At 43.4% G+C, this 24,565-nt stretch overlaps 1 protein-coding gene across 6 annotated transcripts in view; it reads left to right on the forward strand.

The window, feature by feature from the left end:
• LOC115475336 (glycine-rich cell wall structural protein 1-like) overlaps nucleotides 1-10,245 on the forward strand; it is a 33,800-nt gene extending 23,555 nt beyond the window's left edge. For 2 of the 6 annotated variants that reach the window (XM_030210963.1, XM_030210965.1), the window contains 3 exons: nucleotides 855-1,418; nucleotides 1,500-3,383; nucleotides 10,060-10,245. In XM_030210963.1, coding sequence (XP_030066823.1) covers nucleotides 855-1,418; nucleotides 1,500-3,377 — 2,442 coding nt within the window. In that variant the 3' untranslated portion in view covers nucleotides 3,378-3,383; nucleotides 10,060-10,245. Of the gene's footprint in view, nucleotides 1-854; nucleotides 1,419-1,491; nucleotides 3,384-10,059 lie in introns of all 6 variants that reach the window. The other 4 variants (XM_030210966.1, XM_030210968.1, XM_030210964.1 and 1 more) reach the window with 4 other exon arrangements.
• The last annotated feature ends 14,320 nt before the right edge of the window (nucleotides 10,246-24,565 follow it).

Raw genomic sequence — 24,565 nt, forward strand, 5'->3', positions numbered from 1 at the left:
TTTCCTAAGCCCAGATATACTAACTGCTGGTACCATATCATCTGGCAATGATTTCCAGAGCTTAACTATTCATTGTGTGAAAAATTATTTCCTCATATTCATTTTAAAAGTAGTACCATGTTACTTCCTCAAGTGTCCCCTTTCCTTATAATTCCTAGCATCCTGTTTGCTTTTTTTTGGCTGCCACCACACAGTGGGCATAAGATTTCAGCATATTGTCCTTGATGGCACCTATATCTTTTTCTTGGGTGCTGACTCCTAGGGTGGACCCTAGCACAAAATAGCTATTAAGATGCTCTATCCACTTATCAAGGAAGACCAATACTATTGAGCAAAAAAATACAATTATCAGACCACATTTATAAAAGAGATGATTTTTTAAAATATTTTCCAAAACTCCAAATAATTTCTACCAGATCTTAAAACAGTAGGTAAAGAGGCTTATTTTCAAAGCACTTAGCCTCCCAAAGTTCCATAGAAACCTATGGAACTTAGCCTCCCAAAGTGCTTTGAAAATATGCCTCAAAGAATTCCAAATTGCCACCATCTGATATGATAGAGAAGCGGAAAACTGTCTCACAGACTTCAACTTTTGAACCTAATCTAAATGCAACAGAATTATCATGAAATGGTAGTAATGACAAGGCAAAATATTTCTACTGTCTAAATTCTTGGGTACCATTTACTGGCTAATATTGTTTCATTGTTCTTTTTTGATTGTTATTCATGTTTCTTCATGTGCAAATCTGTAACGGGTGGCAGATGAAGCAACAGTAGTGTTTCTATAGACATGGGGATTTTGCTTTCCCTTTTTCTGATTCTCATTGATTCTCTCCTTTTCATCTCTCCTATAGGGAGCTGGCAGCTCAGGAGGAATTATTGGAAACATTCTCGGAGGCCATGGCCTTTTTGGAGGAATTATTAAAACTGGTGTAGGACTTATTGGAAGTGCTTTCGACCTTCTTATTGGCAACCATGGTTCTAGTGCCAGGACTGAAAGCAGAGGTGGCTTTGGTAGTAGGGGAGGCATTGATGGTAGCATTGGTGTAAGTGGTGGTGCTGGTGGTAGAGGAGGCATTGGTGGTGGCATTGGTGGAGGAATTGGTGGGGGCATTGGTGTAAGTGGTGGTGCTGGTGGTAGAGGAGGCATTGGTGGTGGCATTGGTGGAGGAATTGGTGGGCATGCAGGTGCTGGTGGTTGGGGACGCACTGGAGGAATTGGTGGTGACATTGGTATAAGTGGTGGTGCTGGTGGTAGAGGAGGCATTGGTGGTGGCATTGGTGGAGGAATTGGTGGGGGCATTGGTGTAAGTGGTGGTGCTGGTGGTAGAGGAGGCATTGGTGGTGGCATTGGTGGAGGAATTGGTGGGCATGCAGGTGCTGGTGGTTGGGGACGCACTGGAGGAATTGGTGGTGACATTGGTATAAGTGGTGGTGCTGGTGGTAGAGGAGGCATTGGAGGAATTGGTGGTAGAATTGGTGGAGGAGTTGGTGGTGACATTGGTATAAGTGGTGGTGCTGGTGGTAGAGGAGGCATTGGAGGAATTGGTGGTAGAATTGGTGGAGGAGTTGGTGGTGACATTGGTGTAAGTGGTGGTGCTGGTAGTAGAGGAGGAATTGGTGGTGGCATTGGTGGAGGAGTTGGTAGCATTGGTGGAGGAATTGGTGTAAGTGGTGGTGCTGGTGGTAGAGGAGGCATTGGTGGTAGCTTTGGTGGAGGAATTGGTGGTGACATTGGTGTAAGTGGTGGTGCTGGTGGTAGAGGAGGCATTGGTGGTGGCATTGATGGAGGAATTGGTGGTGACATTGGTGGAGGAATTGGTGGGCATGCAGGTGCTGGTGGTTGGGGAGGCATTGGTGGTGACATTGGTATAAGTGGTGGTGCTGGTGGTAGAGGAGGCATTGGTAGTAGCACTGGTGGAGGAATTGGTGGTGACATTGGTGGACGAATTGGTGGGGGCATTGGTGTAAGTGGTGGTGCTGGTGGTAAAGGAGGCATTGGTGGTGGGATTAGTGGAGGAATTGGTGGTGACATCGATGTAAGTGGTGGTGCTGGTGGTAGAGGAGACATTGGTGGTGGCATTGATGGAGGAATTGGTGGTGACATTGGTGGAGGAATTGGTGGGCATGCAGGTGCTGGTGGTTGGGGAGGCATTGGTGGTGACATTGGTATAAGTGGTGGTGCTGGTGGTAGAGGAGGCATTGGTAGTAGCACTGGTGGAGGAATTGGTGGTAGTTTTGGTGGAGGAGTTGGTGGTGACATTGGTGTAAGTGGTGGTGCTGGTGGTAGAGGAGGCATTGGTGGTGGGATTAGTGGAGGAATTGGTGGTGCCATTGGTGTAAGTGGTGGTGCTGGTGGTAGAGGAGGCATTGGTAGTAGCACTGGTGGAGGAATTGGTGGTAGTTTTGGTGGAGGAGTTGGTGGTGACATTGGTGTAAGTGGTGGTGCTGGTGGTAGAGGAGGCATTGGTGGTGGGATTAGTGGAGGAATTGGTGGTGCCATTGGTGTAAGTGGTGGTGCTGGTGGTAGAGGAGGCATTGGTGGTGGCATTGATGGAGGAATTGGTGGTGACATTGGTGGAGGAATTGGTGGGCATGCAGGTGCTGGTGGTTGGGGAGGCATTGGTGGTGACATTGGTATAAGTGGTGGTGCTGGTGGTAGAGGAGGCATTGGTAGTAGCACTGGTGGAGGAATTGGTGGTGAGATTGGTGGACGAATTGGTGGGGGCATTGGTGTAAGTGGTGGTGCTGGTGGTAAAGGAGGCATTGGTGGTGGGATTAGTGGAGGAATTGGTGGTGACATTGATGTAAGTGGTGGTGCTGGTGGTAGAGGAGGCATTGGTAGTAGCACTGGTGGAGGAATTGGTGGTAGTTTTGGTGGAGGAGTTGGTGGTGACATTGGTGTAAGTGGTGGTGCTGGTAGTAGAGGAGGCATTGGTGGTGGCATTGGTGTAAGTGGCAGTGCTGGTGGTAGAGGAGGCATTGGTGGTGGCATTAGTGGAAGTGCTGGTGGTAGTGCAGGTATTAGTGGAAGTGCTGGTGGTAGCATTGGTGGTGGCACTGGTGGTACAGGCAGCTTTAGTTGGGAAAGTGGTGTTGACAGTGGAAGTTTGACAGGCCAGGGAGGCAGTGGAAAATATGTTGTTAGTAAGACTGAAACTACTGAGTACAGAACAAGTGATGGTGGCACATTTGATATGTTTGGAGGCAGTCATAGTGGAGGTAGTAGTAGTAGAGGCAGCTTTACTTCTGGAGGTTCCCTCAGTGGTGGTGGTACCATTTCTGGCGGAAGCAGCTTTAGCACTGGAGGCAGCATTGACGGTGGAGGCAGCTTTACCAGCAAAACATATTCTATGCCAACAATGTCATTTGGCTAAGCCTGGGTAAGTCATGATTTAATTATTCTTCACAATCCTTTGTTACTTTTGAATCAGGATTGCCAAATTCTTGCAAAGCCAAAGTATTTGATTGTGGAACAGATTTTCTGGAAAACGTAATTCCTAAAATATACAAAGCAGCAAGCAAAATTATATTGGCTGCTATTCAGCACGCGGTGGTCAGCGGTTTTTTTAATTACTGACCATCACCAGCTAGATTAGCCCCCGATATTCACTACCAGGCCATGTCTGGGCGCCGACACTGAATATCCAGGGCTAACTGAAAGGGTCCTGGCTGCGGGAAGTTATACAGGTCCTGACCGATATTCAGTTGGTGCATAAGACAGTTATGCAGGTCGCGGCTGAATATCGGCTGGGACCTGCATAATTTTTTTGATGTTTTTATTTTCCCTCTGAGTCTCCTTTTGGCCCCCTTGAGCCAGCCCCCCTCCTCCCATACATCATCCCCCCAAGCCAGTAGCAGTACGAACCAGTCCTCCTCCTCCCTCCCGGAATTTCACTCTACCCCTAGGCCTACCTCTTATCCTTAGTGGTCCAGTGGATGCGATGGGGGCAGGAATGAAGCCCACTCGGTCCTGCCCCTTCAGGCAGCCATAGCAAAATGGCTGTCACAACTTCTTATGGCAACTCACTGTTCTTTTGTGCTGCCGGATTGGGGTGAGGCTGTGTGGATAGAGGAAGGCTTAGAGAGGGGGGGGAAGATAACAACAAAAATGTTATGTGGGTCCCATCGTATAGTCAGTGCATGGCTAACCCGGCCAGCTATTGCGCTGTCCTAACTTGGCCAGGTTAGCTATTGCCAGCACCGCATAGCTGCCAGCTCCTCCCCAGTATCACCCCTTGTACTGCCCCTGATCTGCCCACTTCCAACACGGGCGGTCAGAGACAATGTTCAGTGGGAGTGCCTGGTTTAGTGCTGCAGAATATTGGTGATTGGGCAGCTCAAAGTGATCTAAGCGGGCAGGAGAAGGGCAGGAGCTTCAATTGCTCTGAATATCAGCCAGCCTGTGTTTTGTAAAGGTTGATAAAATTTGATGGGGGGAGAGGGGAGAGATAAAATATTCAGAGAAATCCAATAAAAGAAACCAGGGCAAAGAGAAAAGAAAAAAAGAAACGCTCAGGCAGAGTAAAGGATATGGAATCTGCCTAGTCACTCGAATTAGGTGAAGTTTATAAAGTAGGAGGAAAAGTTTTGAAACACATGAGTTAGTAAAAGACCTGGTTTTGACAAGCAGCAGAGGTTCCTCCGGTACCTGAAGAGTCCGGAAAAAGGAAATATTTCTCTTGTATAATGCTGCAGTGAGGTCTCTTCTACGTGTATGGTAGCAGAATAAAAAACATCAAAACATCTAAAGGGGAGACAGGAGTTACAGCGGCAGCATTTTTTAGGCCCTGGTTAAATTAGATCCCAATATCCAAAGCTGGCCAAGTCCTGTTCCCTGGGACATATGCATGAGATAATGGTTTGATCATAGCACTCTTTCACTCACCAGTGCCAGTATTGGGACAAACACTGTTTGGGTGAAGTACAGCCCGCCACCATTTCATATCAGCCTGATTATATCGCCTTGCTAGATAAGTGACATCATATTTGATCATTTTGACTTCTTCTGGACAAACTTTCAGAATTGGGCAGTCAGGTAGGGTGGTGCTATGATGTGTGGTAACGAGTGTCTGGTTTGTTGCTGAGGGGTGCGTCCTCCAGCGTGAGGCACGGCGTCACTTGTATACTGAGCACTTACAATATATTTAATAATAAGTTTGATTTTGTTTGAGAATTGTTGGGTTTAAAGATTTTTTAAAGATAATCTTGGATGGTAAACCCATTATTATTAGGATAACTCAGGATCAGTATTTTGCAAGTCAGTATACAGTGGGGGAAATAAGTATTTGATCCCTTGCTGATTTTGTAAGTTTGCCCACTGACAAAGACATGAGCAGCCCATAATTGAAGGGTAGGTTATTGGTAACAGTGAGAGATAGCACATCACAAATTAAATCCGGAAAATCACATTGTGGAAAGTATATGAATTTATTTGCATTCTGCAGAGGGAAATAAGTATTTAATCCCTCTGGCAAACAAGACCTAATACTTGGTGGCAAAACCCTTGTTGGCAAGCACAGCGGTCAGACGTCTTCTGTAGTTGATGATGAGGTTTGCACACATGTCAGGAGGAATTTTGGTCCACTCCTCTTTGCAGATCATCTCTAAATCATTAAGAGTTCTGGGCTGTCGCTTGGCAACTCGCATCTTCAGCTCCCTCCATAAGTTTTCAATGGGATTAAGGTCTGGTGACTGGCTAGGCCACTCCATGACCCTAATGTGCTTCTTCCTGAGCCACTCCTTTGTTGCCTTGGCTGTATGTTTTGGGTCATTGTCGTGCTGGAAGACCCAGCCACGACCCATTTTTAAGGCCCTGGCGGAGGGAAGGAGGTTGTCACTCAGAATTGTACGGTACATGGCCCCATCCATTCTCCCATTGATGCGGTGAAGTAGTCCTGTGCCCTTAGCAGAGAAACACCCCCAAAACATAACATTTCCACCTCCATGCTTGACAGTGGGGACGGTGTTCTTTGGGTCATAGGCAGCATTTCTCTTCCTCCAAACACGGCGAGTTGAGTTCATGCCAAAGAGCTCAATTTTTGTCTCATCTGACCACAGCACCTTCTCCCAATCACTCTCGGCATCATCCAGGTGTTCACTGGCAAACTTCAGACGGGCCATCACATGTGCCTTCCGGAGCAGGGGGACCTTGCGGGCACTGCAGGATTGCAATCCGTTATGTCGTAATGTGTTACCAATGGTTTTCGTGGTGACAGTGGTCCCAGCTGCCTTGAGATCATTGACAAGTTCCCCCCTTGTAGTTGTAGGCTGATTTCTAACCTTCCTCATGATCAAGGATACCCCACGAGGTGAGATTTTGCGTGGAGCCCCAGATCTTTGTCGATTGACAGTCATTTTGTACTTCTTCCATTTTCTTACTATGGCACCAACAGTTGTCTCCTTCTCGCCCAGCGTCTTACTGATGGTTTTGTAGCCCATTCCAGCCTTGTGCAGGTGTATGATCTTGTCCCTGACATCCTTAGACAGCTCCTTGCTCTTGGCCATTTTGTAGAGGTTAGAGTCTGACTGATTCACTGAGTCTGTGGACAGGTGTCTTTCATACAGGTGACCATTGCCGACAGCTGTCTGTCATGCAGGTAACGAGTTGATTTGGAGCATCTACCTGGTCTGTAGGGGCCAGATCTCTTACTGGTTGGTGGGGGATCAAATACTTATTTCCCTCTGCAGAATGCAAATAAATTCATATACTTTCCACAATGTGATTTTCCGGATTTAATTTGTGATGTGCTATCTCTCACTGTTACCAATAACCTACCCTTCAATTATGGGCTGCTCATGTCTTTGTCAGTGGGCAAACTTACAAAATCAGCAAGGGATCAAATACTTATTTCCCCCACTGTATATGCCAGGATCCACATAAGATTCAAGGGGATCCTGAACCCCTCCAATCCCCCTTCCCTTCCCATTGGAATGTCCCCATTCTGTTCCCCCTTCACCCATCAAAACTGCTTCCCTTTCCAATCCCCCTCCCACTGGTAAAAATAGAATTTCTCTCCCAATCCCCCCCCCCCCCCCCCCGTGTACATAATATTTTTGGTGGTCTAGCAGGGCAAACCCCACTCACTACTGCCCTTAGCAGCTGACTCAGCAAAATGGCTGCCATGACCACCAGCTATCCTCCACCCCTAAGCTCGCCAGTTAGTAGGAATATTGAGTGAAATTGTCTAGTTGTCACTGACTATCCCTTCTTTGCCCTGGACAAGCAATTTAAATAGCCAGGATCACTTTGCAAATCTAACCATAAATTAATAATAATAAGCATACATTTAGTTCATATGTAAAACTTACTGCCTGATATTCAAAACAATTTGTCCAGGCTTCTGCCTGGTTAAATCATATGTGGTCAACCAAACCAGTGATTCTGTGCAGCATTTAAGCAGTCAGTGATTTTTCATAGAGAGGGTGGTAGATACCTGGAACGCCCTCCCAAGATGAAAATAGTAACAGAATTTAAAAATGCATAGGATAAACACAAAGGAATCCTGTACGGAAAGAATGGAACCAAACAAACAGTGGCGATCAGATGGCAACTCCAGTAATTGGCAAAAGCAAGGTCTGTGCTCTGAAAATGGCAAGAACAAATCAAGATCAAGTATACATATGTAGGATCACATCATATCTTGTGCTATGAGTTTATCTTGTTGGGCAGACTGGTTGCACCGTACAGAGCTTTATCTGCTGTCATCTACTATGCTACCACTAACCACTGACTTACTAGTGCCAGGGTGGTCTGTGAGCGGAACTTAGGGGAGTCTGGGAGGAGCTGGTACTTGCAAAGTTAGCAGCGATATTCACACCTCTAACCAGTTAAGTAAAGCATCTAAAATTAGGACAGCAAGGGTGGAGCCTGGAGACACACCAAGAATGACACCTGAACCGGTAGTACTCTCCTCGGAGTGAAAATTCATCCCTTCTCCCATGACAAATTCTGTAAATTTTAGCAGTGCTATTGGTGATTTGGCGGCAATACTTCTCAATGACGTCATTGACAAGTATTGCCGCCACGGTGTCTTACACTTGAGTTCTTCGTTCTTCAAAGTTAAGGAAGCCACATAGCCACATTTCTCTAGGTTTACCCTTCAGCGACAAAACAAGAGATTTATTTGACCCCTGATGCAGGCTCTGATGCCGAAACACGGCTGTGTCGGGTCATTTTTTAGCCATTAATAAAGACTTCCTGATTTCCTCTCCAACTCGTCCTTACTTTTTGTGTCCATTGCTTTTGCTGCACGTGAGGATTCCCCTCTTCGCTTTTTGTTTTCCTGTTTTACAAAAATTATAGTAGTGGTGTAATGTTCTTTTAAGGGAGGAAAAGCCTCAAATGATGATGGGATACTCCTTTGTTGATCTTTCATACAACCTAAGGAAGTTCCATCCATTCATCATAGGCTGAAAAACCTCCTTAGTATTTAAACATAAGATCCCCAAACCACAAGTTTAAATACCAAGGAGGTTTTTCAGCCTATGATGAATGGATGGAACTCCCTTAGGTTGTATGAAAGATCAACAAAGGAGTATCCCATCATCATTTGAGGCTTTTCCTCCCTTAAAAGAACATTACACCACTACTATAATTTTTGTATGGATATCTTTTTTACTTTTAAAGATGTCAGGACCCAAGTGGAATAAGATTGACGCTGCATTTGTGACCGTAAGCAGAGTGAAACAATCAAAGCAAGATCCCCCAATGCATTGAAGATGGGCAGGACAATGTGATGCCCAGGAATTGTTGGAACTGGCTATGGCAGAGCTCAATGCAACAAAAACTGTGATTCAGAAAGCATATTGAAATTACTGCTCTACCATTGGAATTGGCTAAACTGATGATACAGCTTAGGTTCTACAGTGAGCGAATGTCGCAGTTGGAACAAAGGCTCAGTGCAGTTGAAGATGAAGGAAGCCAAACCCATAAGGATTACAGAGTCACAGCGGACCTGCAGAAGCATTTCGAGGATGCGAATAACTGGAGCAGGATGAGTGATATTAGAATCCTGGATATTCTGGAAGGAACTGAAGGACAGCAACTGATATCATTCATAGATAATTTCCTCCCAAAGCTGCTAGAGTTGAAATTTAAGCATTCGTTTGAAGTGGTGTGTCCACAGGGTCCCTGAATGCATTAATGCCAGCAGGTCCCAGGCTTTTATCTTGAAAGTTTTGGGCTATAACCAAGCTTTTGAAATTCTGATGAAGTCAAAGGCTAAGGCTGATCGTAGATGGAATGGAACTAAAACAATCATTACACTAGACTTTGCTAAGAACACAATATAGCCATTCAGCCCCATCTTACAGAAATAGGAGTGTAATATGGGCTGCTTTATCTTACTACCATGAAGGTTGCTTATCACAATAAAATGCTACGATTTTCTGATCTGGAAGCGCTCAGAGAATTTATCAGAGGGCTTGAGATACTGGTAACGAGATGTTGGAATGTTAATATCACCTACCACTTTATTATGCTGACTATATTGTAACATGATTGCTATGTTATATATCCTTAATGGAATAGTGGATATATATAAGTTCTAGTTTTGCTTTTGTACTCCTGGCTCCTATGTGACTCGCCCCCTGCACCACCCCTGACCTGTCCACTTGCACTATGGCGTGTTAGTGCCAATATTCAGTGGTACTGCCCACTGAGCACGATTTATGCAGACAGAAACTTCTGTCCGCTTAAATTGCTTTGACTGCAGAGGGTTCTGTGTTAAGTAATTGTTTTGCCCACATTTTTACCTGCTGTTTGCGCTCACAGGTTATTTGAGGCTAAAGTATGCACATACTTTTGAAAACTCAGACCTATGTGCAAGTAAAATCATACAGACAGCTCCATTACCTGCAAATAGGTGGAGGAATCTTCAAAGACTGCATTTCTATCAGTGTATAGTAGTTGAAACATGTTCTTCTCATCACTGCAGAAGTCTTGTATCAGTCCAGATCTCTTGAGTGGAATTTCTCCTTCAGTTTGGTCTTGTTTGCAGCTTAAGAGCCTTTCAAATTTGAGAGCTAAATAATGATTGTTCTTATTTTCTGTCCTAGGGAATACCAGCCTGAGTCTCATTACCATGTAGAGTAATCCGTGCAATGGTGATTCCAGATGTCTGAATCCTCTCTCAGGGCAACAGATCATCTTCTACTTTGGCTGGCACACAAACTGGACATTTCCTTGTATTTTGCTCTCTTGTGTACTTTTACTTCAATAAATTAAAAGCATTGAAATTCTCAGTTTTGTTACTTTCTACTTTTTCCCATTATCATGGGTTATTTGAGGACATTGGTGAATCTGTCTTTCCTTGTCACCCTGGCTTCTAGGCTAAATACAGAGCATGTACAGTTGTTCACTATTTCCCCTGGTAGAGAACTCTGTTTCTGGAAGAATCTACTGTTGGTCAACATTTTAAGAAAGTGTTGACTGTTGGCCAACATATTAAGAGTGTTGAAAGAAGACCAAAGGGCTGTTGTGAAAAATAGCAATGAGCATAAGCAGCTATCAACTTGCATGAAAAAGATTAATAAACGGGCCAAGGTAGACTCTTAAAAGAAGTTTGCTCTATTTATTTCCTGCAGGTGCATATAGGATCATTCATATCTATATAAATAATTCTCACCTCCAACATTCTGAAGCTCACTCTGTGGCAGGGAAACACTGAAGCCCTGAGGCTAAGCTGTCAGCATCACTCACTGTCACTCATGCACCACTCACTGTCACTCATAGACCCGCTCTCAGCCACACCCCTTCCGCACATAATTCGCAACCCCAACGTTCTAAATGAAGCTGCAACTTCCATTTTGAGGTGGCAGAGATCGGAATTTTTCCCCATGAGTGTCTGCCCCGCCCTCACGTCAAAACGTCATGACGTCGAGGGCGGAGCAATTACACTCAATGAATAGCATCGCTCGCCCGCCCCGCCCTCGCGTCTAAACGTCATGACGTCGAGGGCGGGTAATGATAACACAAATAGCGCTCCCCCCCCCCCGAGGTCGCCAACTTAAACAGGCAAAAATGCTTTCAAACACACAACGGAACACCGCAGGCAGCCATCAGCTGTCAGCTCTGCATCCGCTCCTCCTCTCACCTCTCGCATGCACTTCTCCGGGGTTCTACTCCAGGGGCAGCTGATGTGAGAGCTGAGAGGAGGAGCGGATGCACAGCTGACAGCCGATGGCTGCCTGCGCTGCCCCTACGAAATTATATTCTCAAGTCCCTGACAGCCCAGCCGTTAGCATATAAAAAGGAAATTTTCACTGATCGCGCTGTCAAACTGCAGGCTTCCTCTGACTATGCCAAGCATGGATGTCCCCGGAGACAAACAATCACGGATCTCACAGAAAAAAAAGCTCCTTCGTGTCTGCCTTCTCTTCAGTCAGCTCTGCCGAAGAAAGAAACTGAGCCACCTGTCTGCCGATTTTTTTCCTTCAAAACTTGCCACATTGTATCTCCCCGTTAATCAGTTAATCCTGCAGCTGTTATCCTTCCCTGTATTTGCCCCCTTTTCTCTCTTTTCCCCTTAGTGTCTCTTCCCATCTGTCTTTTCCTTCCTCTCTCCCTTCCCATGTCTCTTCTTAGGATGCTTACTTCTGCTTGCTCATCCTACTTAGTGCCTGCAGCACTTACTGCTCACATCCAAACAAACAAAAGAGCAGATTAGTAAACACAAAGATTGCTCCAAACTGCCTATTCCGTTGTCTACAACAAGTTTACATGAATTAATAATTTTTTTTTAATGGTCATCTAGACACTCTTCTTTCCTAAATCGGGTTCTTTGTCCCTGGAGGAACTGCAGAAGTTGAGAGGAGGAGGGAAGGGGAAACAGGGATGGGGAGGGGTTCTGCGACCACACAGAGGGAGGGGGGAGGTATCTCTGCCACACACACAGTGTCTCTCTCACTTTCATACACTGTCTACCACACACTATATCTCACACTGTATGTGAGACACAGTCACTCTCAAACACTCTCTCGATCTCCTACACTCTCCCTCTCACAGACAGCCTGTGTATCGCACACATACTCTGTCACACTATCCGTCTCACACAAACACTCTCTCTCACACACACTGTATCTGTGTAAAACACACTCGCTCTGGCTCACATACGCACTCACACACACTCTCATTCTCTCACACACACTCTCTCACAGACACACTCACACCCACACTCACTCTGTCTCTGTCACACACACACATTCATTCACTCTCTCTCTCTCTCACACACAGTCACTCTCACACACACTCTCTCAAACATACACACTCAGAGGAAAACCTTGCTAGCGCCCGTTTCATTTCTGTCAGAAACGGGCCTTTTTTACTAGTTTTTTAATATTCAGGTTGCTATAAATAAAAATCTTCTTTTACATACCATAACTATTCGCCAATATAAATAAACAATTATATTCTAATAAAGTGTTTGTTGTGCCCAGAAAACAATCATGACCTTCACCACCACCAAATGGTAGCCATTTTGGATCAGAGGCGGTTTTGCACCTGTCCATATTCCCTGAAGAAGCCATAAGGGTGAAACTCGGAAATGTGTTGGGAATTGGTGGACATTCTATCTACTCACACATTTGCTTTTTATCATAGAGATACAGTTATTTGTTCTCCGGGGGAGAGTTTGCAGGGTGAGGGTAGAAATAGAAATCTTTTTGATGGGGAAGGAGAGAGGACTGGTGTTATGGGCAGTCCTGATTGTTTTGACCAGATTAACCTATGGTGCAGATTTGTTCAGGGTTGGTAAGGGATAAGGGTAGACAGTAACAGGTATGGCGGAACAGAATCATGACTGTACAGTTAAAGATAAGTTGTTCCAATGGGAAAAAGATTTCAGCAAGTATGTATTGTCTTATGGGGCCTCTTCTTTATTTCTGTGAAGCAGAAAAAAATGTTAGCTCATCTTTATTTTTTATTTATTTATTTATTTATTTATTCATTGATTAATCTTAACAAGCCTTACATCTTGTGACGGTAACACAGAGTTAAGAAATTTTAAACAAAAAGTTTTCCACAACAGAAACATCAATATTATTAATCTCTTTCTTAGACCTCAAAAGTGGGGGTCGTTTCATATAGATAAGGAGATCACATGTAAAATCATAAGGAAATGGCTTAACTCAAATTCACTTTCTTGATATATTAATCAGCTGTTAAATTGTTCACTGGGATCCACTGGACAGCCTTTTTTTGACCCAAGAAACGTTTAAGTTGATCAGGCTCAAAGAAAACATATTTAACATTTAGATATTTTACATTTGCATGGATAAGACAAGAGAAATGAAGCTCCCATTGCCCTAGTTTCCTCTCTAAGTGCAAGGAATAATTTCTTCCTGTCTTGAGTATTTTTAGTGACATCCGGGTATATCCAAACCCGGGATCCACAAAAGATTTTCTTAGAGTTTTTAAAGTACAATTTTAATATAGCACTGAAATCTTGTTCAAAGACTAACGATATGATCAAAGTTTGACGCTGAGTTACCACTGAAAAGGATTGTTCCAGAAACATTGAAATATCTTGTATTTCATGTTCACTCCCTCCACGAGCGGCCTGGTCTCCGGTTTCTTCCACTACCCCATCTTTTTTTTAGACATAGGAATGTAATAAATTTTATTTACTGGAGGAATCTGAGATGGGGAGTATTTTAAATTTTCAATCAAATATTTTCGAAATAGTTCCATCGGGCTCAGGCTGCTTATTACAGGAAAATTCAATATCCTTAGATTCAGTCATTTATTAAAATTTTCCATCTGTTCAATCTTCCTCAATATTGCCAGCTTATCTTTAATCAAAGCTGTGTTAATCGTTTTCAATGTTGCTACTTCCGATTCAATCGAATCAATTCTAGTTGTTGTATCTGTTTTTAAATTTTCCACAGTTTCAGTCAAAACATTAACTTTACTCACAAGTGATGTGGTCTCCCGGGCCGAATTCGCTACCGTTTTTGTAAGATCTTGTATGGCTTTCCAGATCAATTCCAGCGTCACCACTGGGGAGCTTGTAGCTCCGAGAATGACTCCTCTGCTCTCATTGGGGGAAGCCACCATTAGCAGATCCGTCGCCCTCGTCTTCCGAAGCAATCGGGTCTGATTCCCTCTCCCGTTGATGAGCTGGACAAGGTGGGGGATTAACCTCCGGTGGCGAAAGAGTTGTTTCTATTGCCTGGTGGGCCGACGCTCCTTCGTCAGCACTCACAGCGGCCTGCTGTACACTGGTATTTTGTGTGAAATTTGTTGCAAAGCGGTCAAGCGTTGTCTGGATAGGCGAAGAGGTACGAACTGATGGCGGTAGGTTCTTTACCGCTCCTTTCCTCTTGGTATGAGGCATTTTAGGAAATAAAACAAAGTAACAGTTCTTAATCCAGAGCAGCTCAATCGCTCACACTCAACATCGAGTCGCCATCTTGGAAACGCCCCTGTAGCTATGTCATATACACCGTGTTAGCTCATCTTTAAAAGATTGGTAGTGACATCTGCTTCTTACAAGATACTCATCTGAGTTATAAAGAATCCTGTAAATTGAAAGGGGAAGGGTAAAAGAATGTTGTTTCTATGCGGCATGTGATAAGAAAGGGGGAGTGGCTATATTATTTAGCAAGGCAACTCAGATTCTGGTTGGATGACAATATAGTGATGACAATGGGAAGTGGGTAAAGGTAGACATCAAAGTTGGCGACAGGGAGATTACGCTTTTTTAACATTTATACTCAAACTGGTGGTGTAGGGTGATAAACGTTTCGCCATGACCGGGGATTTTAATCAAATATTACTACTATTTAACATTTCTAAAGCGCTACCAGGGTTACACAGCGCTGTACAATCTAACAAAGAAGGACAGTCCCTGCTCAAAGGAGCTTACAATCTAAAGGACAAAAAAATGCAGTCAATCAAATTGGGGGCAGACTAGATTTCCTGAATAGAGGTACAATGGTTAGGTGCCGAAAGTAACATTGAAGAGGTGGGCTTTCAACAAGGATTTGAAGATGGGTAGGGAGGGGGCTTGGCGTATGGGCTCAGGGAGTTTATTCCAAGCATAGGGTGAGGCGAGGCAGAAAGGGCGGAGCCTGGAGTTAGCAGTGGTGGAGAAGGGTACTGAGAGGAGGTATTTGTCCTGTGAGCGGAGGTTACGGGTAGGAGCGTAAGGGGAGATGAGGGTAGAGAGGTAATGAGGTGCTGCAAATTGAGTGCATTTGTAGGTTAGTAGGAGAAGCTTGAACTGTATGCAGTACCTGATCGGAAGTCAGTGAAGTGACTTGAGCATATCGGTCTAGGCGGAAGATAAGACGGGCAGCAGATTTCTGAACAGATTGAAGGGGGGGTCCTTTTTCAGATTGATTGCTGAGGTTAAAAGTTGCCCCTAGACAGATAGATGTGACAAAACTGCTTTTCATGGGAGCAATGGTGGATGTGTGGAGAATTCTCAACCTTATAATGCAAGAATTTATATTAGATCATTGGACCACCGATCTTTTTCTAGGATTGACTACTTTTTGATTCACACTGTATTCTGCCTTATGCAGGGACTGCTATTATTGATAATATTACAGTGTCTAATAATGTGGGTAAAGGACTAATGATGCACTTGGCTGGTGTAGAAAAGCCCAGTGAAGATTTAATAATACAGTTTACTTTATTTGTTATTCCGCAAATAATTTAAAAATGTCTAGTTTAAATATGCTACTGTAAGACCCAGTTTTTTCCGGAGAAATTTCAAAGGTCATGGAAGAATATTTCCAAGTTAATGATGGCACACCGGTGTCTCAGATTCATAACTGGAATGCCTTCAAACCTACCATTGCAGCGACAATTTTGGAATATTCAGCCAGGAAAAAAAGGCCCGAAAGACTGAACTTACCCATTTAATTCAACAGCTCACTCACTGAAATAAGTTACTGTAAATTAAATTTAGATATATAATGAAATTCTCAGTCAAAGGTCATGTACTTTATGAGTTGGGTTTCCAGCTTTTCAGCTTTTTGCCAAAAAAACCTCGACATCTGCCCCGTACCGACCGTGCTCCACCCATGACCCTCCCTTGTCCCATCCTCATGCCATGTCCCAAGTCCCTTGCCATGTCTACTGTTGTAGCCTTCTCCTTCCCCTTTACAGCCAACTGTCCACACTAGGGTTGGCATCTGAAGAGAAAAAGCTACCACATGTACATACGTTCTATTATTATTTCACAAACACTACATAACAGAAACGGAATTCCAGTAATCAAACTCGGCGAAAAACAAACACATTCTGGACTTATATATTATAGAGAACCTGTCATAATAAAGCAGCTCTAATGTCCAGGGCAGGACAGAGGAGTAGCCTAATGGTTAGAGCAGCAGATTGGGAATCTGAGGGCCCAAGTTCGTAATCCAGCCTTGGCCCTTTCTTGCCTTAGGCAAGCCTCCATTGCTTTGGAATGGCCAGGGATAGCACTGGCAACCTCATCCCATTCAGGGTCTGCCATCAACCATCACACTTGCAGTGGTCCCATAAAAATTTCACAGCTTGCTTCTTGTGGGCAGCAAGAGACTTGAAGGAGAGAACGGCCAGGACTGAAATAGTAAAAACCCTACCTATAAAGAGGCAACATCCTAGGTTACCAAAGTACATCCTACTGAAAATACAGATTCCCCCCCCCCCCCCCACCACACACACATCCACACACAAAACAATTAGCAGAATACCACACCTTGGTCACATACAGAAAACACACAGACAAACCTTCAACAAATATGAAAGAAAGGACCACACATCAGTAATAGAGATCAGTAATAGAGATATGAAGACAAAAAGACTGAACTGGAACCCTCAAAAAATCATGTGCTGCACATACAGCAATACTACATAAGTATTGCCACACAGGGTCAGACCAAAGGTCCATCAAGCCCAGCATCCTGTTTCCAACATTGGCCAATCCAGGTCACAAATATCTGGCAAGAAACTGAAATGTAAGATATCAGAGAAGCACATTTGCCAAAATTGACATATTCCAATTAATAAATTCACAATTTCTTTTTTTACCTCTGTTGTCTGAGCATTTTATTTTTCCATTTGCGTTGGTCACAATGTCTCTTTTCTCTTGACAGAGTCTCCTGTTCATTCCACATTTCATCTCTTCCCAAGTCCACCATCCATCTTCATCTCCCCTCTGTGTCCCTGTCTCTATCCTCCTCCAGTGATCACCATCTGCCCTCTCAGTGCCCCTATCCAGGGTTGTGCTGGTAAATTTTTAACAACAGGCTTTTTCTCCGGACCTAGCCAGCTATGCAGTTGGAAGGGCCAGGGGTGGCCGGGGGGGGGGGGGGGGGGGGGGGGTAGCAACACTTGTCTCTCTCTCCTCCCTCCCTTCGTGCAGGCACGCTAGGCATACCTTTGCTGGCAGCCAATAAATGGACTGCCACCACTCCCAAGGTCTTCCTCTGAGCAGCATGCTGGAACTTCTCACACATGCTCGAGAAATCCCAGCCTGCTGCTCAGAGCTGGAAACAAGGGGCGGGGAGCAGCAGCAGTCTATTTACTTGGCTGGCAGGGCTCAGCATCCCCACCAGCAAAGTAAAAGAGAATTCAGCAGGGGGCCCAAGCCCACATTTTGGGAGCCAGTTGTTAAAGTAATGTGTTTTCTCCCATCTCCTAGCCCTGATAGGGAGGGGAGAAACATTACAGCCTCATAGGCTGTAAAAAATAAGAGAGAAAACTTAGACTCAGTTAGGTGCAATCAGCCATATCTTTATTTATATCTCACAGAGCCAATATACAAAATAATTGTTTTCTCTCTGGAGCAGGTTGTCAGTCAGGTGTGCACCCTGAAAGACAAGGACTGCTCAGCTAACATCTCCTGGATATCACATAAATACTGTTACGAGTTCTGCCTTCCCAGAAATCATGTGACTTCTCCCAAACTAACTTATGATCATACAGTGGTGGAAATAAGTATTTGATCCCTTGCTGATTTTGTAAGTTTGCCCACTGACAAAGAAATGAGCAGCCCATAATTGAAGGGTAGGTTATTGGTAACAGTGAGAGATAGCACATCACAAATTAAATCCGGAAAATCACATTGTGGAAAGTATATGAATTTATTTGCATTCTGCAGAGGGAAATAAGTATTTGATCCCCCACCAACCAGTAAGAGATCTGGCCCCTACAGACCAGGTAGATGCTCCAAATCAACTCGTTACCTGCATGACAGACAGCTGTCGGCAATGGTCACCTGTATGAAAGCCACCTGTCCACAGACTCAGTGAATCAGTCAGACTCTAACCTCTACAAAATGGCCAAGAGCAAGGAGCTGTCTAAGGATGTCAGGGACAAGATCATACACCTGCACAAGGCTGGAATGGGCTACAAAACCATCAGTAAGACGCTGGGCGAGAAGGAGACAACTGTTGGTGCCATAGTAAGAAAATGGAAGAAGTACAAAATGACTGTCAATCGACAAAGATCTGGGGCTCCACGCAAAATCTCACCTCGTGGGGTATCCTTGATCATGAGGAAGGTTAGAAATCAGCCTACAACTACAAGGGGGGAACTTGTCAATGATCTCAAGGCAGCTGGGACCACTGTCACCACGAAAATCATTGGTAACACATTACGACATAACGGATTGCAATCCTGCAGTGCCCGCAAGGTCCCCCTGCTCCGGAAGGCACATGTGACGGCCCGTCTGAAGTTTGCCAGTGAACACCTGGATGATGCCGAGAGTGATTGGGAGAAGGTGCTGTGGTCAGATGAGACAAAAATTGAGCTCTTTGGCATGAACTCAACTCGCCGTGTTTGGAGGAAGAGAAATGCTGCCTATGACCCAAAGAACACCGTCCCCACTGTCAAGCATGGAGGTGGAAATGTTATGTTTTGGGGGTGTTTCTCTGCTAAGGGCACAGGACTACTTCACCGCATCAATGGGAGAATGGATGGGGCCATGTACCGTACAATTCTGAGTGACAACCTCCTTCCCTCCGCCAGGGCCTTAAAAATGGGTCGTGGCTGGGTCTTCCAGCACGACAATGACCCAAACATACAGCCAAGGCAACAAAGGAGTGGCTCAGGAAGAAGCACATTAGGGTCATGGTGTGGCTAGCCAGTCACCAGACCTTAATCCCATTGAAAATTTATGGAGGGAGCTGAAGCTGCGAGTTGCCAAGCGACAGCCCAGAACTCTTAATGATTTAGAGATGATCTGCAAAGAGGAGTGGACCAAAATTCCTCCTGACATGTGTGCAAACCTCATCATCAACTACAGAAGACGTCTGACCGCTGTGCTTGCCAACAAGGGTTTTGCCACCAAGTATTAGGTCTTGTTTGCCAGAGGGATTAAATACTTATTTCCCTCTGCAGAATGCAAATAAATTCATATACTTTCCACAATGTGATTTTCCGGATTTAATTTGTGATGTGCTATCTCTCACTGTTACCAATAACCTACCCTTCAATTATGGGCTGCTCATGTCTTTGTCAGTGGGCAACTTACAAAATCAGCAAGGGATCAAATACTTATTTCCACCACTGTATATGGATATTCCTGTAATATTCTGTTATTCTTTATATGTATACATATATTGACATTTCCTACATTATATCATCCTCTCCTCTTATATGCACATGTGCACATGTGACCACTAACTTAGTTCTTATCAGTATGGCTGTGCTCATAGCAAATGACCATGAAACCAGCTAGTACATATCATGAAACACCTGGTGTCTCTTCCACTCCGAGCACATATTTCCATAGCAACATCCTGAGCTCACATGGTCCTTAGTCTCAAGGTTACATCCAATTATATCTGCCATACATGGACTGCAGGGCCCCCAGCTCCTTCCTTGTGTCACCTTGACATGTAACATGCATATCCCATATCCTAAGAAAGCATAGTACAACTGCAGGAACACAAGGTTAGGAAGACTTGGGAGCCTGCTGGTCCATCATACTGATAGCCTGCTAAGCCTTGGGATCTAGAGCCAGCTGAGCCCTGAGATCCAGCTGATTCTTTATACAGGCCATAACCACACAACATGGCAGTATAGGAAGGATTATACATTTCCCTCTTGAAAGGCCAAAAAGGCGGACAGCCTGTGGCCTTTCACACACAAGGAGGTAAGAGACTAGGTTCTTCAGAGCATATCATAGCAAGTGCACAGAGAGGAAAGGTCACCAGGGATCAAAACCTAATATAACTAAAAATTAAAAAATAAACAATTTAAGTGAACAAAAATGAGGGGAATGAGAGGATGATATTACAAAGGAGTTACTCTAATCATTTGAGTATTAGCAGCTAATTCCTCAGAAATAACATTAAGGCCAGCAGGAGATAAATTGAAATTTTAACATGTAATAGCAAAATTTGTTGAAGCCACTCAGCAGTAGTAGCGGCACGCAAACCAGGAGTAAAGAAAGAAACTGTAGCAAGGTCAGTGCTAGAAAAGAAACATAACGCAATAGGAATAGAAAAATCAAGCGCACAGGTGTACAGATATCAGAAGTATTCTCAGGAATACATGGGTGTAAGGGAGGGGAATAGTGCTAGAAAATATACAGAAAAGGAAAAATATCACAAAAAAATTAAAGGAATAACTGTCACACAAGATAATACTTGACCTAAGTGATGACATGTACCAGAAAAGAAAATACATAAACGGGCTGAAAGAAGAAGATAAGCTGCAAAGACAGGAGAAAGAGATAGGGGATAATTAATATGACTAATAAAGAATTCAGGACAGTTAACCGCAATACAAGAAGAGTTAACCAGTATAGCAGCAGACTGCATAGCATTAGAAGACTTTGCAACAGAAGTCACAGACAGGACATATTAGGAGTCATATGAATGTAAAGAAGAAAAACAGTTGTAAGAATAAAAAACAAATTCATCATTATCGTAAATACTTCATTATGGCAAAAGCCCAAAATATAAGTCCAAAATGCAAAGTCCTGTCTCAAGTTTCAGACAAAACAGTAGGTGAAGAGCGAAGATCAGAGAGATGGGTCTAGGAAGAATGTCCTTCAAATAAAGCAGATATTGGGGTGAGTCCAAATGCATAAGTGTCCAGCTTAGACAGGAGCAGTCTAAAGTTTGTGTAGTACTGAAGCAGCAGATACTCGGCATCAAACTTGAGTGAAGTTCTCCAGCATCCAATTGTAGTGGTCTTTGGAATTATTTCTGTCCTGGTCTCCAGGAATTGGTGTCTGTTTAACTGCATCTATGACATAGAGCAGAAGAATGATAAGAAGTATACCACAGATGGTTCCTAGGACCAACCTGAGTGTTATCGGTCTATCAGTCAAGGTCCTGATTGCTCTCAGTCTCAGGCAATTGGTCACGTGGGTCACCTGAATCAGATGTTAAGTCTTCCATTTAAACCCTAAATTCTCGTTTGGGTTGTAGTTTTCTTCACAGGTTTGAGACGAGAGTTCCTATTGAAGCACTTCCCCTTTGTAGCCGGACTTGCCCTTGCGAGAAGATGGTCTACTCTGGTTACCCAATTTTTCCCTCTTGATGACCTGTATTAGGACCCAGTCTCCTGCATGGATCTTGCTGAGCTCAATAGGTTCAGGATCTATGGACACTAGTGACCAACAACAGAAAATGAAAAACAGTTAGGATGGAGGCAGTAAAGGGATGACCCGGTGTAGGTCAAGTTTAAGTAGGACAGTCCCACAGAGGTCAATCGTTTCTAAAATAAGAGTCCCTGGGCCTGTGGTCCAACTGTCAAGTAAAGGTTCACACAATATAGAAAACCTGAGGTAAGGACTCCAGGTAGCGGTATCATCTTGACCAGGAGCCTAACTCAAAACAGACATGAGAGGGTTAAAATGTTATAACAGGTCTTTCACAAATAGTGGAGGAATACAGAATGCAAATCCTCTTTTGATCAAGAAAACTGTTGCATACAAGGCAGTGAGAATAATGACAAACAATGAAATAAATGAAAACTCTAGAACCATAAGTCCCCAATCATCCTGTATGAAGAATGGCTGAGTCAAGTTTTGTAGTAGATTTCAGATTTCTGAATCAGGAAGTAAGATTTTGCAGCTTTACAGCAGCAGCTGACAAGGCCTTGATTCGGAAAAGTCCAGAGTAAATGGAATGCTTCCAAGTTATGTGTGTAAACTGATCTGGAATGACATTAGACAAAGAAACTTCTTTAATTTACAATATTGGGAAAATACAGTATTGGGAAAACTCGTATGCTGTGAATCTTCTTTTTACCATCCCTCTTGTGGAGTGCCTGATTCAGGAGGGTACTTCTTTATCTATCTGTAAAAGACTGTCATAGCAGTCAGTAGTTGAAGGAGAAGAAGGCATATACAGAAAATGAGAAACAAAACATGTGGAAATATATGAGTGTACAACTAGTAAGCAGGCAGAAAACATGATAACTAAAATGGAACAGAAATTACCTAAAAGCAAAAATCCTGCAATCAGAGCAAGAATGTAATCACGGGGGTAAAATGCAACAGTGCATGAAGTTCCAGATAAAAACAAATTAGAGCAGGTCTGAAATTACACTGATGAAGCCAATGAAATTTTTCATCCAGCAAGGCAGCTGTAGGTGGCACAGTTTGCAGAATATATGGCCCTGTATAGAAGGGGCATCACATCATCCTTCAGAAGGAGGCAAACATCAGAGTACTGAAAAAGAGGATACTAAAAAGAGGATACCATATACATTTCCCTGTTCAAACATACAGCTACACCATTATGCACATGCTCTGACCATCTAAACAACTTACAGTGTTCCTTCTAAGGTATGCTGCCAGGTGACTTTCTAACAAAGCATTGAACTGGCACCAAACAACTTTTACAATCTCTCAGTCATTATTAAGTGGAACATTCCTGTAAGCTTTCACAAAATTACCCAGAAATGAATGGGAATTTGTCATCCATTTGCTTTCCAAGAAAACTCAGTACAAATCAAAACACAAGTGGAAATATTTATCATGGTAGCTTCCTCTGGTGGCTAAAATAAGTAGGAAAACAGTACTATTCAGAAAGAAGGAGAAAAAGTTTTCAAATTCAAGTAATATAAAACAAAGTGGGAAAGTGTGCAATAATGGTAACAAGTTATCTCGTATGCAGTGAAAGAGAAGACAACTAATTAGGGCAGACTAGAGCAACACAAAAGAGAAAGCACGTTAAAAAACAACAACAGCATGATCTAAAAGCACATTAAGGTAGGGATGGCTATGAAATATCAGGTACCTAGGGCACAGAACATACATAGGCATAACAGTATCATGAGAATTAAACACATTGAATATGGCAGTAGACAAACATGTCTTGTAATTAAATTTAAATAGAAGGAATTTCTGGGGCAGTGCAAAACATTTTCCGTGAACTGCTTCTTAATCTAAACATGCATCTAGATTTACTTTTCCCGTGTGGCAGTTTCTGTAAGGTAGAGTGAGACAGAGATTAATGAATGAAACACATGAAGTAAACAGGAGACAAATATTTAGCATTCCATCAGAAATAGAAGAGTGTAAAAGTTTGCAACTTTGACCAGGCACCCACTAAGGGGTTAATTAGAGTCCAGATCCTGTGGCACGTACGGACCTCCCTCAATGCTGTAAGCCTTGAACGCCCTTTCAGACTCAAAAACTTCTAATAATTTAGACAATGGTGTCATTATGATAGCAGCACCTGCTATAATAGTTGCATTGGATAAAGGAATTAATTTTGCATCATCAAATGCATAACACAGGAAAGGAATTTCTTTATTCCAGACCATAAGGGTTATCTGCAACAACACATGGCTTGGAAGACAATTATAAACTGTTTCTAGTGAAACCCAGTCATATAAGGAGTACAACGGGCATAAACTGTAAAGTTTTTTTTTTTTTTTTAAGGCAGAGCTTGGGAATAGCAGTCTGCTGTCTAATAAAAAGATCAGGCAAAAAACTATAATTTGGAAATTTAAAATTGGATTGCATTTTAAATATTCGTCTGCCCTATGAATCAGGGCCCTTGAACCATAACAGCAGCTGAAAGATAAATGCAATTTACGACAGCCTTAAGACTTGAATAAAATAAACAGGACATAATTAATGCTGGCAAATGAATCTGCACAGTGAAAATAACATAGCAAAAAGGCAGGAAACACAGTTAGTCTGTGTACAATAAAGCTACAAGCAGCTGAATTCTTCCTGAAAAAATATTATGCACACACGCCTACACAAACTGGCCAGTCTGCACGCACACACATATCACAGCTATGAAACAACAGAAAGGGAAGAAAAAAATAAATCGGTGCTTTAAAGGACAGCACAACCTCTGCCAAAAAGCCCTGCCGGGAACGAAGAAATACAGCTCTTTTTAATCAAACGTAATGGGACACAGTTCTCGGTGAATCAAGTAACACAGACTGCTTGCAAGTTTAAAAATCCCTCTTTCTCTTACTAAAATGACATCACAAGAAAGCCGGAGGGAAAACAGTTTCCCTGTCTGCACAACAAACCCATAACTTTTTTCTTTCTGCATTCTAAAGCAAACAGTAATAAATAACCAATTCACTGCAAGGCTCTGCACAAAACTATGGGGCAGGAAAGAAAAAATTCCCCCTTAGACC

Source organism: Microcaecilia unicolor, chromosome 8 (assembly GCF_901765095.1).
Source record: "Microcaecilia unicolor chromosome 8, aMicUni1.1, whole genome shotgun sequence".
NCBI lineage: Eukaryota > Metazoa > Chordata > Amphibia > Gymnophiona > Siphonopidae > Microcaecilia > Microcaecilia unicolor.